At 33.8% G+C, this 15,791-nt stretch overlaps 1 protein-coding gene across 1 annotated transcript; it reads left to right on the top strand.

The window, feature by feature from the left end:
- The first annotated feature begins 11,644 nt into the window (after positions 1 to 11,644).
- Positions 11,645 to 14,956, top strand: LOC136207147 (mannose-6-phosphate isomerase 1-like). The gene is made up of 6 exons (XM_065998433.1): positions 11,645 to 11,790; positions 11,892 to 12,268; positions 12,437 to 12,604; positions 13,197 to 13,409; positions 13,597 to 13,863; positions 13,968 to 14,956. Exons 2-6 carry the CDS (start codon positions 11,942 to 11,944, stop codon positions 14,280 to 14,282), a joined length of 1,290 nt encoding a protein of 429 aa, XP_065854505.1. The 5' UTR covers positions 11,645 to 11,790; positions 11,892 to 11,941; the 3' UTR covers positions 14,283 to 14,956.
- The last annotated feature ends 835 nt before the right edge of the window (positions 14,957 to 15,791 follow it).

Raw genomic sequence — 15,791 nt, 5'->3', positions numbered from 1 at the left:
AGGATATTTATATATCATTTTTTTTATTTAATCTAATATAAGTATATGTATATATATATTTTCTTTTTCTTTCATTTAAATGATAATGGATTTTATTTTAGAATGTTATTTATTTGGGTGTTTTGGAAGTAATTAATTAGTAGATATTTTGTGGATAAATGGATGTTATTTTGATATTTAAATTACATTATGTATATATATATATATATATATATATATATATATATATATATATATATAGTTTTTGGGCTATTTGGGTTACATTAGCTATTATTAGGTGAAACTATTTTGGGGATAAATGTTATTTTCTTATTTAGAAGTTTTCATCTATTATTTTCATATGTTCAAAATCAAAAGGTATTATATTTTCATTATCATTTCTCATATATATATTATATAGTATCTTTTCACTTATCCTTATTTCATGTTTCCTTTTTTTGAGCGCTAGCTCTGATGCAGTTGCACGAATGGCACACGATCATGATTACGTTACAGTTCGCTGGGTTGCGCCTCTCAGTGGCTGGCTGAAGGTCAATACAGACGGTGCAGTGAGCTCTTCGGGCAGCGCTGGTGCAGGAGGCATCTTCAGGAACTCTAGAGGCTTTGTGGTTGGTTGTTTTGCCTTACCTTTACAGTGCTTAACTGCTCATATTGCTGAGCTCAAAGCGATCGTGTTTGTCGTCAACTCTGCATGGGAAAGAAACTGGAGATGCATCTGGATCGAATCTGATTCGGCTTATGCAATACAGTTGTTGAACAAGGGAAGGTCTGAAGTGCCATGGATAATAAAGCGAGACTGGCAATCCTGCTTAGCTCAGCTTGCAAATATGAACTGGTGTGCCACCCACATCTACAGAGAAGGGAATCAAGCAGCGGATCGGCTGGCCAATCATGGGAAATCTATCGAGTCTAGCTGCTGGTGGCATTCGACGCCGCACTTCTGTCAGAGCTTTGTGTTTGACGACATCTGCAATGTAGCTCATATTCGGGTTTTGTAACGTTCTGTTCTTTTATTTTTTCATTCTTTTTTTCCTTCCTCTCCCTCTGTAATTTTCCTTTTTTAATAATATTCGGGCTGTTAGCTGCGCTGGGGGTGCCAGCCTAGCTGGGATGTCCGGTCTGCCTTCGTAGTCCCACCTTTCATTCAAAAAATGTTTCATTTTTTTGGCTAAAATGTATATATATACCTATATTATTTTCTTTATTCTTTGGACATTTATGGGTCCATGTTTCAAATGAGCTTTATTTGGGAGTGAATTTTGATTTAATATGTTCATTGTTGTAATTAGGACAAGTAAAGAGTCCATTGAGCCAAAAGGGGAAAATAAATCACAAAAAGAGTTTTCAAATTAATTATTTAAACTAAAGGATTTTTAGAGATTCCTAATGTAAATAAATAGTGTTTTCTTGACATTTCAAATCGTTTCTTAAAACACCACGTTTTAAAACCTTAGTCCGTTCCAATGACGGATTAAGCGAACCTTGTAATTAAAATCGTTTTCATTGTAAATAATGGAGTTTTTGAATCGTTTTTCTTAAATGATTTATACAAAATAAATTGACTTGTATGCTTAACCACGTTTTCTGATTAAAGGTTTTTCTCTTAATGTTTTCAAACGCTTGAGTCGTTCCAACGGCGATTCGGGTGAACTTCATCAAACGGGGTTTTGAAACGTACCTAAATCGTTCCAACGGCGGTTAAAGTGCGAACCATGTAAATGAACTCGTTTTTGGGGAAATGAGTTAGTATGGAATTAACATGCAACACGAAATGTAAATCACGTTGTAAATAAATCAATTCTTCCTTCTTCCCCTCTCTTTTATATGTATATTGAACTGATGTAAATGGCTGATTCTCTATTAAAGTGGCTTTTCAATAATATATGCTCAAAACGGTTTCCAAAATGAGAAAGAAAAGGTTTCAAATGAATTGTAAACTTAAAGAAGTATACGATTAGTCCGTTATCGCCTAACATGCTGAGTAGGAGGCCGGTGGTTCATAACCGGGCGATGTCGGGGTGCCTAGTAGCCTTTCTCCGGAAAGAAGCTAGCCTTCTCGGCTCGTACCTAAGTTTCCCGAACCCACACCGGTCTCCCGCAAGGGATCGGTGTTCATTTTCCCATTCGTGGGTGGTGACTCTTCCATATCTCCGAGCTCCGGTCCTGCCGAGCAGCTTGATTCCATGATTGGTTGCTTTCGGCGCCAATCACCGCTTACGTCGCCATGAGGTGTCCACCCCCCGGTCCGCCCGGGAGTTTAGGCCGCGGCATCTCGTCTAACAATTACGCTAAATATTTCTACAAACAACATGCTAAAATTCAAAAAACAATATGCTAACTATTAATTTTTTTTTAGTTTTTCGTTGTCTGTCCCGAAAATCGGGACAGAACACCAAGTTTTATAGCGGGGCGGGTCCAGGACCCGCCGTCATTCAGACCATGGCGGGTCCAGGACCCGCCGACCATTAGAGCATGGCGGGTCCAGGACCCGCCATGATTAAGAGCATGGCGGGTCCAGATACCCGCCAGTATTAGTAGGACGGCGGGTACTGGACCCGCCATGCTTTTACTCATGGCGGGTCTAGGACCCGCCATGAGTAAATTCAACCAAATAATCTGTCCCGATTTTCGGGACAGAAAACTAAAATAAAAAAATTTAAAAACACATTTAAGTTAATTCACATACCGGAATGAGTCCTACTGCTTTTCCTTTACCTCCATGTCCAGCCATAATTAGTTCGGGTTCTTTTTCGGGTTTGAATTAATGTGTTTGGGAGTTAGAATGTGTATTTGAACTTAATTTTTCAAATATAAAGGGGAAGGGTAAAAGTGTAATTTGAGGGCGGTATGTGGGAAATAAGGGGGCGGTATGAAGCAAATCACTTTTTTTTTTTTTTTGGTATTATACAATATCTAATTTACTTATTTTTATTATGTTAATTTTTTTTTTTTTTGGTAGAAAAGGAAAAGAAAAACGAACAACAACAAACTACCCAGGAATTAGCCTAGGGAAGCTAACCCCAATTCTATCTTCTAAGAGAAGAGGAGAGATGAAACTAGGGGAAACAGGAAGGGTAGTAACGCCTAATGTCCCTTCATGGCCCGCCGCCGCCAAGCGATCAGCAACTATTTATTATGTTAATTAGCGTTTCATTTTGTGGAAACATTATTATTATATGAAATTATTAATTTTTTAATAAATAGGGTCCAATTTTTTTTCATTTAGCACAGGGCCCAAAAAATGTTTAAGACGGCTCTGTCATGACCATGATGGTTCCGGCGGTCGGAGGGGCCCGAGCCCCTCCCTGCCTCCGCCCCTACACACATCATTTAACACCAAACATTTGATTAGATCATATCCAATAGTTTCTTAATTTGGCTCTTAAATTAAAATTTGAGAAGCGAAAGTTAAAAATCAGCTCCAATAGTCTTTTAGGGCTTGTTTGGATGAAGTTTAATTAAAGTAAGGTATACTAAAGTAAGATAAGTGATGTTTATAAAATAACTTATTGTGTTTGGATGGAAAGTAAAGCAAGTGATGGTTAAATACTGTAATGTGTTTGGTTTAAAGGTAAAGTAAGGCAAGGTAATATACAAAATTACTTTTATATCCTTACTCTTTTAAACTAGGGTTAAGGTGCAAAAACACCCCTAAAGTTTTGGGTCAGGAGCAATTTTACTCCCAACGTCTAAAAATGTGCAATTTTACCCCAGCGTTGGAAGATAAGAGCAAATTTACTCCCTAACGTTGATAAATTTGGTCGATTTGAGAAATAATTGCTATTGGCTACCAACTTTAGGAGTAAAATTGCACATTTTTAGACGTTAGAGGTAAAACTGCTTCTGACCCAAAATGTTAGGAGTATCTTTGCACCTTAACCCTTTAAACTAAATAAAGTAAATTATTCATCACGACTATTGCCTAAGAAAAATATTTAACCATGCTTCCTCCCAAATCGGAGTGTAAAGAAAATGAGGGAATATTTACCCTCACTCACCATCATCTACTTTACTCATCAATTTACCCTCAAAACAAACAAGGTAATTCTTTTTCAATAACCTTACTTTACTTTAATTAACCTCCATCCAAACATACTGTTAGCTTCTTCATCCTTTCTATTAATTGAGAGCATCTCTCCACTCTTATACCTCCTTATTTCATTTTTTTTTATTAATAATTTATTATTGGGGAATCTCTCTTCTTATTATTGGTAAATACAACAATAATTAACAATTTTAAAGATAAAATAAGGAGTTAATATGAAGAGTATTGTTGGAGATAATATATGTATTAGTCACTCTTAAATCACTAAAAGTCAATTATTTATATTATTTTTAGAGAATGGACTAAACGTCTATTAAGATGTTATTAGGACACACATTTATGCTTTTTTGACTGCATATAAATTGGTAGCATTTGAAAAAACAAAACTTGGTAGCATGATATAACTTGCAACATTTCTTGCCCCATCAACTCATTTTTAGGCCCTGTTTGGGAATTAGCTGTTAGCTGTTAGCAGTGTTTTGAAAACCGGATCGGACCGGCCGGTATAACCGGTCGAACTGCGAACCAGTCAAGTGTCCGGTCCGGTTTTAGCTATACAGGTTCAACTATATTAAACCGCATCAAACCGGGGTTGAACCGCGAACCGGTGTTGAACCAGTGAACCGGATTGACCCTGGTTTTTTACCATTTTTTGAAAAACATATTGAATTAAGGAAAAAATTTAAAAATTAGATAGAGAACAACATCTTTAATAATTGGTGTTAATTAATTTAATTTTAATTTTAATATTGTGTTAAACTATGAGTTTGATTTTAGATGTGTGAATTTTTAATTAATGTGTTAAATTAAGGATTGGTTACCGATGTGTGAATTTTTATATTATCCGTATGAATTTTTAATTTTTAATTAATATGTTAACTTAAGAATGGTTTATTATATGTATGAAATGTTTAATTTTATGTTCAATGAAACATCACTTTATTTTTTATATATATATTTATTTATTTTTTTATCCGGTTGAACCATTCCGGTTGAACCGGTTGAACCTATTGAACCTTGAACCAGTTGTCTCACCGGTTCAACGTCCGGTCCGGTTTTCAAAACATTGGCTGTTAGCTGTTAGCTGATTACATTAGCTGTTAGCTGTTAGCTGTTTACATTAGCTGATTTGACTAGTTGTTTGTGTAGATCTGTTTGGTAAAAATTAGCTGATTGATACTAGCGGTTTGTGCAAAAAGACGAATAAGGGCATTAATTTTGGCGCATGAGAAGAGGGAGTCTATCTATTAGGGTTAAAGAAGTCCATTAATTTTAATATTCCAAAACTCTAATTGAAAAAGCTCATTTTAAGAGCTTTTTCTAAATTAGCGTTTTCATCCCAAAACTCTCTCCCAAACCTCTCTCCACCAAACACTCCAATCAGCGGTTTCATTGGTCAAACCTCTAAAATTGGTCAAAACCGCTCTTTTTATCCCAAAACGCTCTTTACCAAACAGGGCCTTAGTGTTTGTCCTAAACATCATCATAGAAGCATACCAAAAGCACAAATTTTCAGATTCCCAAAAAGTGATATGAACAATTTGATCTTTGAGCATATTAAGCCGGACAAGCATGCCCATCTATATAAATGTTGAGATATTCAAGTAAAAGCTGAGTTCTGGTCTCCGTGGGAATTGTCAAGAAAAAAGTGTTCTTCAATGAAACTTACAAGAACCGTGTCATATCTCTTCTTTCCTCACTTCGCTCTGTAACTGTTGATGTATTTCCAAACACGGTTTTTGTGTTGCAGCCCATGACCGCTTGTGGAAACTGCATGCATCTATGAACAGGGGCGGAGCCAGGACCTATTGGTCAGGGAAGTAGACTGTGGATAAAAAAAAAAAAAATTAAATGCTACGGGTTGGGCTAGACCGGTCCGTGCTATTTTTATAAATCCCAAAAAATCATGAATAAGACCCTAAATTAGCAATTTCTAAATTAATTACAATCACTAAAAAATCTATAAGCAAACAATATATTAATAATCCCCAACATAGTAAATAAATCATAATGAAAATTAAAGTAAATAGAAATATCTAAATTATATCCTAATTAGAAATCCTAAATTAAACTCTCACAAAATTAGTTATAATTACTAAAGAATCTTTAAATAAACAACATATAATAATCCCCTAAATTAGAAATCTCACAAAAAAAAAAAATCCAATTTAATAATCCCTAATTTAGAAATCATAAAACTAAACCTAAAAATAAAATAAATAATAAAAAATACAAAACTTACTTGAATGGTTGAAATTAGAAATGAAGTGAGAATGAAAAGGATTGAACAATAAAATTTTAAAAGACTTTGGATCAATTTAAGAAATTTATCAATGCTTGCTTTCTCTTTTTTTGTTCATATGTGCGAAAGAAAAGAGAGAGAAAGCATGAGAATATGAAATTAAAAGATGGAAAGGCAGGGGTAATTCCACCCTTTCCATCTTTTATTTTATTTTTTAACCTAAACAACTCAAAACGAGCTGTTTAGGTTAAAAAAAATTAAAAGATGGAAAGGGTGGAATTACCCCTACCCTTTCCATCTTCTAAACTGGACAGATGAGTCTTCTTCTTTTTTAGAAGCTATGGCTGGAGCCCCTCCAGCCATGGCGGCTCCCTGGCGGAGCTAGGATTAAAACCCCCCTTCCATGGGGTTTCCGGTGGGTCGGGAGACCCTCCCCTACCCCCTGGCCCCGCCCATGTCTATGGAAATTACATGCATTGATACCTTGTTTCCACTGTCCAACTTTAACTCCCCTTACGCTGTAGTGGCCATGACATCGAACATGAGCGGATAAGTAACATGATAAGAGCATCTCCAAGAGACTCTTAGTGCACTCTCTAAAAATAATATAAATAATTGACTCTTAGTCATTTAAGAGTGACTAAGACATATCATCTCCAACAATACTTTTATATTCACTCTTTATTTATTATTTTATTAGAGAGGAGTGAGAGGCTCTTAGTGATTTGAGAGGATTGAGAGGCTCTTTATTAATAGAGAGGATTGAAAAGCTCTTAGTAATTTGAGGAGTACTAAGAGGTTCTTGGAGCTCATTTTTAATTCTTCTTCCTCAAATTTTAACTTAAGAACCAAATTAAGAGGCCGTTGAAAATGGTCTAACACTACAAATATAGCCATAAATGGCTCATTCTCCCTCAAATGTGCGCATAGCTCCTCATAGTTATGTGCATACTTGAGAGATAGTGTGCCATTTATGTCTATATTTGTAGTGTTAATTGATTACTTATCCTGTCAATTTTGGTGTGACGGTCACTCGAGTACTAAAATGGTGCTGAAGTTGGACACTGGAAATAAGAAATCGATGAATGAAATTTCCATAGATGCATGCAGTTGCCATAACCGGTCACGGGCTGAAGAACGAAAACCGTGTTTGCGAGTGCATTAATACTTGTGGAATGAATTAGGGAAAGAATAGATATTTCTAATACTTTTTTACTAATATTGATTCATTTTGGATTTACCATAATTTTTATCATGATATTAATCACTTGCATGAATTTTACCAACAATAATAGTGATACCAATTTCACTATCATCCAATAGAAAAAAAATCAATATTTAGGGAATAATTAAAGCCACTCGAAACTTGAAATTTAAGATAATATTTATAATAATAATAAGATAGAAAATGAGAAGAAAAACAGATAACATGTATTGATATAAAGAACATAAGATGCTAATAAACACCTTCTAGATTTTTCCCTCTTTCACTAGGAGCAAAAACAGAATACTAAATCCTCTCATTTTTTTTATTACCTATTAGCTATAGGTATTTATATAAGAGGTACAGAGATAAACTAGGAAAACTCAATTACTCGTATTTATTATTGATTATTGATTACTTATATCTATTCAAACTATATCATCTAACTTATACCACCTCACTATTCCATGATGCTTCTTTCTTCTAGAATAAACACGAGACATTTTAGATTTTGGGCCCACTATAACACTTCTCCATCACTAATATTGTAATTTTTCTAAGTACATGAACTCTTCAATTCAAACAATATTAAATACAACTTTCATAAGGACACACCTTGATGCTATTTTGAGTGCACATAATTTGATAGCATGATAAAACTTACATCAACTATTTTTTAGTGTTTTTCTTGCTAAACATCATCATTGTCATATAAGCATGCCAAAAGCACAATTTTTCACATTACCAAATCACTTCCTCTATTTATTGATCCCAAATGTGATCTGAACAATTTGATCTTTGAGCGAACTGAGACGGACAAGCAGACCCATGTATCTAAAGGGTGAGATATTCAAGCAGAGTTCTAGTCTCCGTGCAAGTTGTCATGTTGTCTAAAAATGGTTACTCAACTTCTATTTTATCTTAATAAAATAACTCAACTTTGAGTCTTATCTCAATTAGGCCAGTCTGGTGATTTCCGTGATTAAAAAGCATCGAAATGATGACATGGGTGACACATCAACATGAGTCAGCTCAATCTCCATTCGAAACGACACATGACATCCACATATGTGTCATCTGACTACATGTGTCGATTATTTTTATGGAAAAAAAACAAAATTTAGTTTTTTTCATAAAAATAACTGATACGTGGCTGCCACGTTTTGTTTCGGTCAAAGATCTAAGTTGTCTCTTGTTGATGTGTCACTTATATCATTATTTTGATGCCTCAAAGTTAATGATTTTATTGAAATAAATTGAAATTGAATCACTATTTTAATAAAACTATGTAAGTTGCCTGTAACCTCATAGGGCTTATATGATATGGAACCAATTGGTCTATTTAATACATAATGAGAACCTAATACACTAAGGGTCTGTTTGGTATGACGCAACGCAATGTAATGTAATCAAACTTGTAATGTAATCAACATTATAATGTGAATGGAATAGTGATTCCATTACCATGTTTGGTTGACAAACTAAAAAAAATAATGAAATTTAATTATCCTTATAATACTTATATTTGTTTCGTTAAAATGTAATCATAAAATTTTATTTATACAGTTAAAATCATCAAAAAAACATAAAAACGTGAAAAATGTGAAAAATGGAAAACACGAAAAACATAAAAAAAATGCAATAAAAAAAAGACGAGCTATATTTCATCACGTTTTTTGGGTTTTCCAATTTTCACGTTTTGTTTTCATTTTTCATGTTTTTCTAGTTTTTTGTTGTATCGGTTAATAAGAATTGTGCATAATAAATATTAATAGTAAAAATGAAAGAGTTAGTCGTAATGAGAATTCATGTCTATTATTTATGTAATGCTCATTACATAAATTTATAAAGAAAACTTGAATAATGTATTTGTAATTCCATCATAGCAAAAACAATATGACTAATCCAAACATGGTAATGAGTCACTATTATAATAAGCATTCCATTACGATGCTCATTGCGGCGTACCAAACGGGACCTAAGATAACTTGGCTGGATTATAAATTAACTTTTAAATTGTCAATGTGTTTATCCTATTGTCAACAACTTAAAGTTCACTTTAAAATAAAGTTTCTCTAATAAATAACTTTGCACTAGCATAAAGTATATTTTTGACGAAGGACTTCCGAATTTATTCCCCACCCTTCCAAATGCCTCAAATTACACAAGTGGTTTTGAAAATGGAGTAAAGTTTTATGATTTATTTATCGAAACACCCGTCATCTAATTAAATAAATCATTAAATAATATGTTATCAAACACCAGTCATCTAATTAAATAATATGTTGTTATTTAAAAAAATAAATATGTTGTCCAGATATATGAAAGTGATTTCTATAACCATATCAAAATATTGTAGCTAATGTGCCCATAGGGTAAATATGAATTCCGTTTCAATGTAAAGTCATTTACGAAGTGTTTGTTAGAATGGATAAAGACACAGAAATATGGATAAAAAAACTGAAATAAGTTATCTTATATTTATTTTAGAGAGATAAAAGAGGGATATGAGTCTTATCTCTCAAATTCTATACTCAAGAGGAGGGTGGTACAAGGAGTTGAGATAAGTTCCTGCGATTTTAATAGGATGGAAAAATCTATCTTATCCCTCAAATTAATGTTAAGTAATTTATATATCATGATTTAGCTGGCTTCAGCCAATTTAGATTTTCTTAATTTTCTTTGCCTCATGTAGATGTGTTTGATGTTCTTTGATACTGCTGTGTAAACGATATTTCATTCATTTTTTATTATATATATTCTTTTGGGTTCGGCTTTGCTTTGGACTCGGAGAGTGCCAACCTAGTTGAGATGCTATGTTCCAATGGTTATGCCGGATTCCAGCTTTCATTCAAAAAAATTTAAATAAGGTTAAAATAGTAAAATGTATTATTTTATCCTTATCTCTATCTCTATCCAAAATACCAAACATGAATAATAATTCCCGACTATCATATTTTTATTCTTACCCTTATCTCAACCTTTATTCTTATCTCAAATTATTAGAAGGGATATAGGAGGTGTGATAAAGATAAAAAAAAAAAACATTAGATAAGTTATTCCGTGTTTGTTTAGGAGATAGAAGAGTGAGACAGATGAGGGATATAAGCCTCTTATGATATAAGGAGATGATATAAGCTCCTGCGATTTTAATAGGATCCCTCAAATTAATGTTATGTAGTAGTTGTGGTGAAACTCTTGGCCTAATGGTTGAGAGCTTACATATGCCTTGGGAGGTCATGGGTTCGAATCACATCTAGGTGGAGATTTTTCTTTCTTCATATTTTATTCTTATCCCAACCATTTATCCCTATCCCAACCATTTATCTTTATCTATATCCCAATAGAATACCAAACGTCCCGCAATAAATAATCATCCTTGATCCTAAAAGGATTTTTTATTATTTTTTATTTTTTGTGTTTTCTAGTCGGTTGGTAATAAATGAAAATTTCAAAATTTATTAGAAAATAAAGCCAAAAAGCATCATTAGACCCCTGATCTTTTATTTTTTGGTTCATTAAACCCTCAATCTTTTATTTGGATACATTAAGCCATTGATCATTTATTTTTGGTCTCATTAAGCCCTTTATGACCAAATTAGTAAGTTATGAACATCTAATTCTGTTAAAAATACGTTATTAACTTCATTTGTATTTGAAATTATTAAAAAAAATATTTTTTACAGTTTGAATTAAGGTTTTTATAGTTTTCCTACAGCTACATTATACATCCAAAACTGTATTCAAACAGTGAAAAAATACAAATTTCGAATGCAGGTGCAATGAATAATAATCTGTTAATCGAATTTTACATTCAAAATTACTTTTTTTCCTTATAAAGGGTTTAATAAAATCAAAAATAACTGATCAGAGACTTAATGTATCCAAATAAAAGATTAAAAATTTAATAAATCAAAAAATTAAAAAATCAGGGACCTAATAATGTTTTTTTTTTTTTTTTCCGAAAATAAATTGGTGCGCAGAAAAAAGAAAAACAATAAAAAACTTTCCCGGGTATATACTACACAGCTAGTTGGAATAGGAAAAACCGGTTCTGACCCCACTTACACGTCACAAATCCAATTCTTTTTTCTTTTTTCTTTTATGGAATAAATCCCAAATTCCATATTCAAATTACTCCTCCTATCTTTTCTCCCACTCAAAGGACTCACGCAATTCTACTACCATAAAGAAAAGGACTCACGCAAGCAAGTCCGTGTCAACTTCTTTCCCGCTCTATTCCACCCATTACTCCGTCAACCGCTCACTCCTCCATCAACATTCTACTTCATTAACCAGGTTCGATTCCAATTTTCTAATTTATGTTCTGCTTCCGTGCTGTTTCAATTCAATTACCTACAATTTGTTGAAATCTGGTTTCTCAATTTCTGTATTTCCAGAGAGACTAGGCGTTTCCGTTTCCCGAACAGGCAGTTGAAGGGGGCATACAATGGATTCTGAGTTCAACGGCCGACTCCGGAGACTGAGATGCTCTGTTCAGAATTACGATTGGGGAAAATTAGGGACAGATTCCCAGGTTGCCAGGCTCTACGAATTGAATTCTGCCTCCAAAATTCAATTAGACAAGTCTTACGCTGAGCTTTGGATGGGAACGCATGAGTCCGGACCTTCTTTTGTTGTTGACAGTGGTATGGAGAATGGGGCGGCAGTTGGGCCTCCCTGTGTCACTTTGAAGAAGTGGATTGCTAAGAATCCTGATGTGCTTGGCGATAAGGTTCTTCATAAGTGGGGTTGTGATCTCCCTTTCTTGTTTAAGGTGCATAATTCAGTTCTCTTTTATTTTTTGTGACTTGAGTGGAATTCTTATGTTTGATCTGTTTGATTTGACTATTCTGTTTGAATTTCGTGGATTAATTAACTTTTTTCAAGGAATTTGGCGTATTAAGTTTATGATGTTTTGCTGTTTGATTGATGCATTTTACAGGTACTTTCCATAGCAAAACCATTGTCCATTCAGGCTCATCCAGATAAAGAACTGGCCAAAATGTTGCACAAGCTTCACTCAGATGTTTATAAGGATGACAATCACAAGCCTGAGATGGCTCTAGCAATTACAAAGTTTGAGGCTCTTTGTGGTTTTATCAGTACTAAGGTGCTTCACTTATGTATTTTCTATTATGTGCTTCACTTTCTCTATTATATGCTTCACTTTCTCTATTATATGCTTCATTTATGTATGCACAAGCTTCAAAATAGGTGAGTTGTCGTTGTCAAAACAGATGGAAGATTGTTGACTATAATGTGCTTGTTATTATCATATACGCATCTATATGCTAATCATGGTTACCAACTAGTTGTCACTTTTTCCATCTAGATATAATGATTTTTCAGAAAAAAATTCTTGCCAGATTGGATGAAATTGGATATATTGATTACCCACAACCTATTGAATATTTGTTGAAAGAATTTAAATTAACTTCAGGTTTTATCTGAGGTGCTTTCTGTTATGTCTGATCAGTTTGATATAAATGATTTTTGAAATTGTAAGTAGTTCATGCAATTAGAAACTTATTTGAATTTCTCTTGGCTAACATGTAGTGAACACGCCAAAGAAAGATTAGGTTTGGTTCGAACTACTCTCTGCAGTACATTTTAAACTCCCAATCATTAAAACTTAGATTTTGAAGGTTCAAATTTATTTGGCAAACTCACTTTAACTCTTTGGAGCCATTTTCACTCTTCAGGAGCTCAAAGATGTGCTTCAGAATATCCCTGAGATTGTTGAATTGGTGGGTAGCGCAGATGCAAATAAATATCTAAGTATGAACGAAGAAGACAAAGAGGAGAAACTGAAGGGAGTTCTGAGATCAATGTTTACCCAACTCATGTCAGCAAACAAAGAGATGACAAGTAAAGTCATATCAAAACTGAAAAACCGATTGCACATGGAAAGCCAGGTGAGATTAAAGATTAAGTTTCTTGCTTGATTTGACATTTTGATCAATTTGATTGTATGTTTGAAAGCACTGTATTGATTCTTGACTGATATTATATGTACTACTTTAATGTGCATCTAATGATATTCTCAGTTGTTTAACATGTAGTCTTGCTTGACCATTCTTTGATGTTTCTTTCTTGTGTTAGGTAAGGCAATTAACAGACAAGGAACAACTGGTCTTGCGGTTGGAAAAGTTATATCCAACAGATATAGGTGTTGTTTCAGCCTTCTTTTTCAATCATGTGAAGCTTAATCCGGGACAAGCATTGTGTCTCGGGGCAAACGAACCCCATGCATATATACATGGTGAATGCATCGAGTGCATGGCAACATCAGACAATGTTGTTCGGGCTGGCCTCACACCCAAGTTTAGGGATATCCAAACTCTTTGTTCTATGCTCACATACAAACAGGTGAAGCAATGATTCACATATTTACTCAAAGAATTCATTTTGTTTAATTTTTATGGTTGAATTGAATGTCTGAAATGTTGTTTTCTGGTTGTGAAATAATGCAGGGCATGCCTGAAATCCTGAAAGGGTTTCCTCTGAATCCATATGTGACAAGATACCTTCCGCCTTTTGATGAATTCGAGGTAGATAGCTGCATACTTCCCGGGAAAGCATCGGCAGTGTTCCCTGCAATTCCAGGTCCATCCATATTTGTAGTTATAGCCGGGGACGGAGAAATGGAGACAGGATCGAGCAAGGAGACTGTGAATGAAGGAGATGTCATATTTGCACCTTCCAACGTTGAGATTAATATAACAACTGCTTCAAAGTTGCATCTGTATAGGGCTGGAGTAAATAGCAGGTTCTTCCAAATCTTGTGAATAGGAACCAAAAGGCAGCGAAGGTTATCAAAATGCTCGCTCAACTTCAATTTGTCCCAATAAAATCATTCAATTTTGAATTTTGTCTCAATAAAGTTAATCCGATCCGACAACTTCAAAAGCAAATAGACACCGGAAATATGACATGACTTCCACATCAGTACTAGTTAACTTTCAGTGACCGAAACGACACTTGGTGCACCTAGCTGACCAAAACGAAATGGGGCTTCCACCTAGTTGGCACACATGTCGTTTCGGTGAGCTAGGTGCAGCCACGTGTCATTTAAGTGGCAGCGACATGTCGCTTCAGTCAGTCGTGAAAGTTGACTATTGGTGATGTGGCAGCCAAGTCACTTTTTCGGTGTCTTTTTGCTCTTAAATTCACCGGAATACTTTATTGAAATAAATTTCAAAGTGTGAATGATTTTATTGAGACAAAATGAAATTGAATGGCCATTTTGAGACAACCATAAAAGTTTAGTGACCAACTGTGCATTTAACCCCGCATATTATAGTTTGAAACTTAATCTTGAGTTATAAATATATACTTGCATATATAAATATATTTGTTTATATTGATAATTCAGGTAGATATAGTAAAAAATTACAGTATATTTATTTTGCATTATTCAATGGGCAAATCCCTTCATAATGTATTATTTGCTGCTTTCATATTTCATTTTCAATATTAAAAACTGTCAGCCCAATGTTGAATAATTGCGCCTGATTACATGTATGTTAAGTATATTAATAGTATTATTTTTATGAGAGAAGTATTTAAATTATTAAGCAATTCAGATTTTAAAGTTTGAAATTATTACTCAATCAAAAAAAAGAAAGTTTGAAATTATTACTTTAAGCAAAGTCCATTAAAAGAAAAGTCAATTCAACCCTACTATCTAGGGCTGGGCACAGTTCGGTCCAAGTCGGGGATTCATGAATCTCCAGTATTTGATTGAAATTCGGAGATTAATAAAATGAAATCTCCAGAATTGGATTGAAAGAATAAATCTCCAGAATTGAATTGCCCCAAAATTTCAGTCCAGTCCAGTTCGGGGATTCGGAGATTCGGTTCCGGTCCAATCCAATATAATTTTTCGGTGATTCGGATAAATATCTAATAGTTTAAGTCCTAAAAAATAAATTAAAAATTTAATTTACAAAATAATAAAATATAAAATTTTATTATCTTACATAACTTGAAATAAATGATATTTTTTTAGGAAGTAAACAACATTCATTAAAAGTTACAGTAGACAACAAGGCTAAAAAAACCGACAAAATCAAAGTATTAAAAGTTACGGTAGACAACAAGGCTAAAAAAACCCACAAAATCAAAGTTACAAAATAACAAATCCATAAAAACAAACAACCTTTAATTCAAAATAGACAACACTTCATTAGCAAAATCTTCATAATCATCATCCCAATTTGTAATTGAATCTTCTTAACGCAACAAATTCCTTGTTTTCCAAAGCAAAGGCAGTAAAAGTCAAACATCAACTTAAA

This window comes from Euphorbia lathyris, chromosome 9 (assembly GCF_963576675.1).
Source record: "Euphorbia lathyris chromosome 9, ddEupLath1.1, whole genome shotgun sequence".
Classification (NCBI taxonomy): domain Eukaryota; kingdom Viridiplantae; phylum Streptophyta; class Magnoliopsida; order Malpighiales; family Euphorbiaceae; genus Euphorbia; species Euphorbia lathyris.
The sequence above is the reverse complement of the archived record's forward strand: the minus strand, read 5'-3'. Positions and strand labels throughout refer to the sequence as shown.

Coding starts and splice junctions, on each gene's coding strand:
- LOC136207147 (XM_065998433.1), top strand. CDS start 11,942: ATGGATTCTGAGTTCAACGGCCGACTCCGGAGACTGAGATGCTCTGTT. Junction 13,410..13,596: donor GATTGCACATGGAAAGCCAG/GTGAGATTAAAG, acceptor TTCTTGTGTTAG/GTAAGGCAATTAACAGACAA. Junction 13,864..13,967: donor CTATGCTCACATACAAACAG/GTGAAGCAATGA, acceptor GAAATAATGCAG/GGCATGCCTGAAATCCTGAA.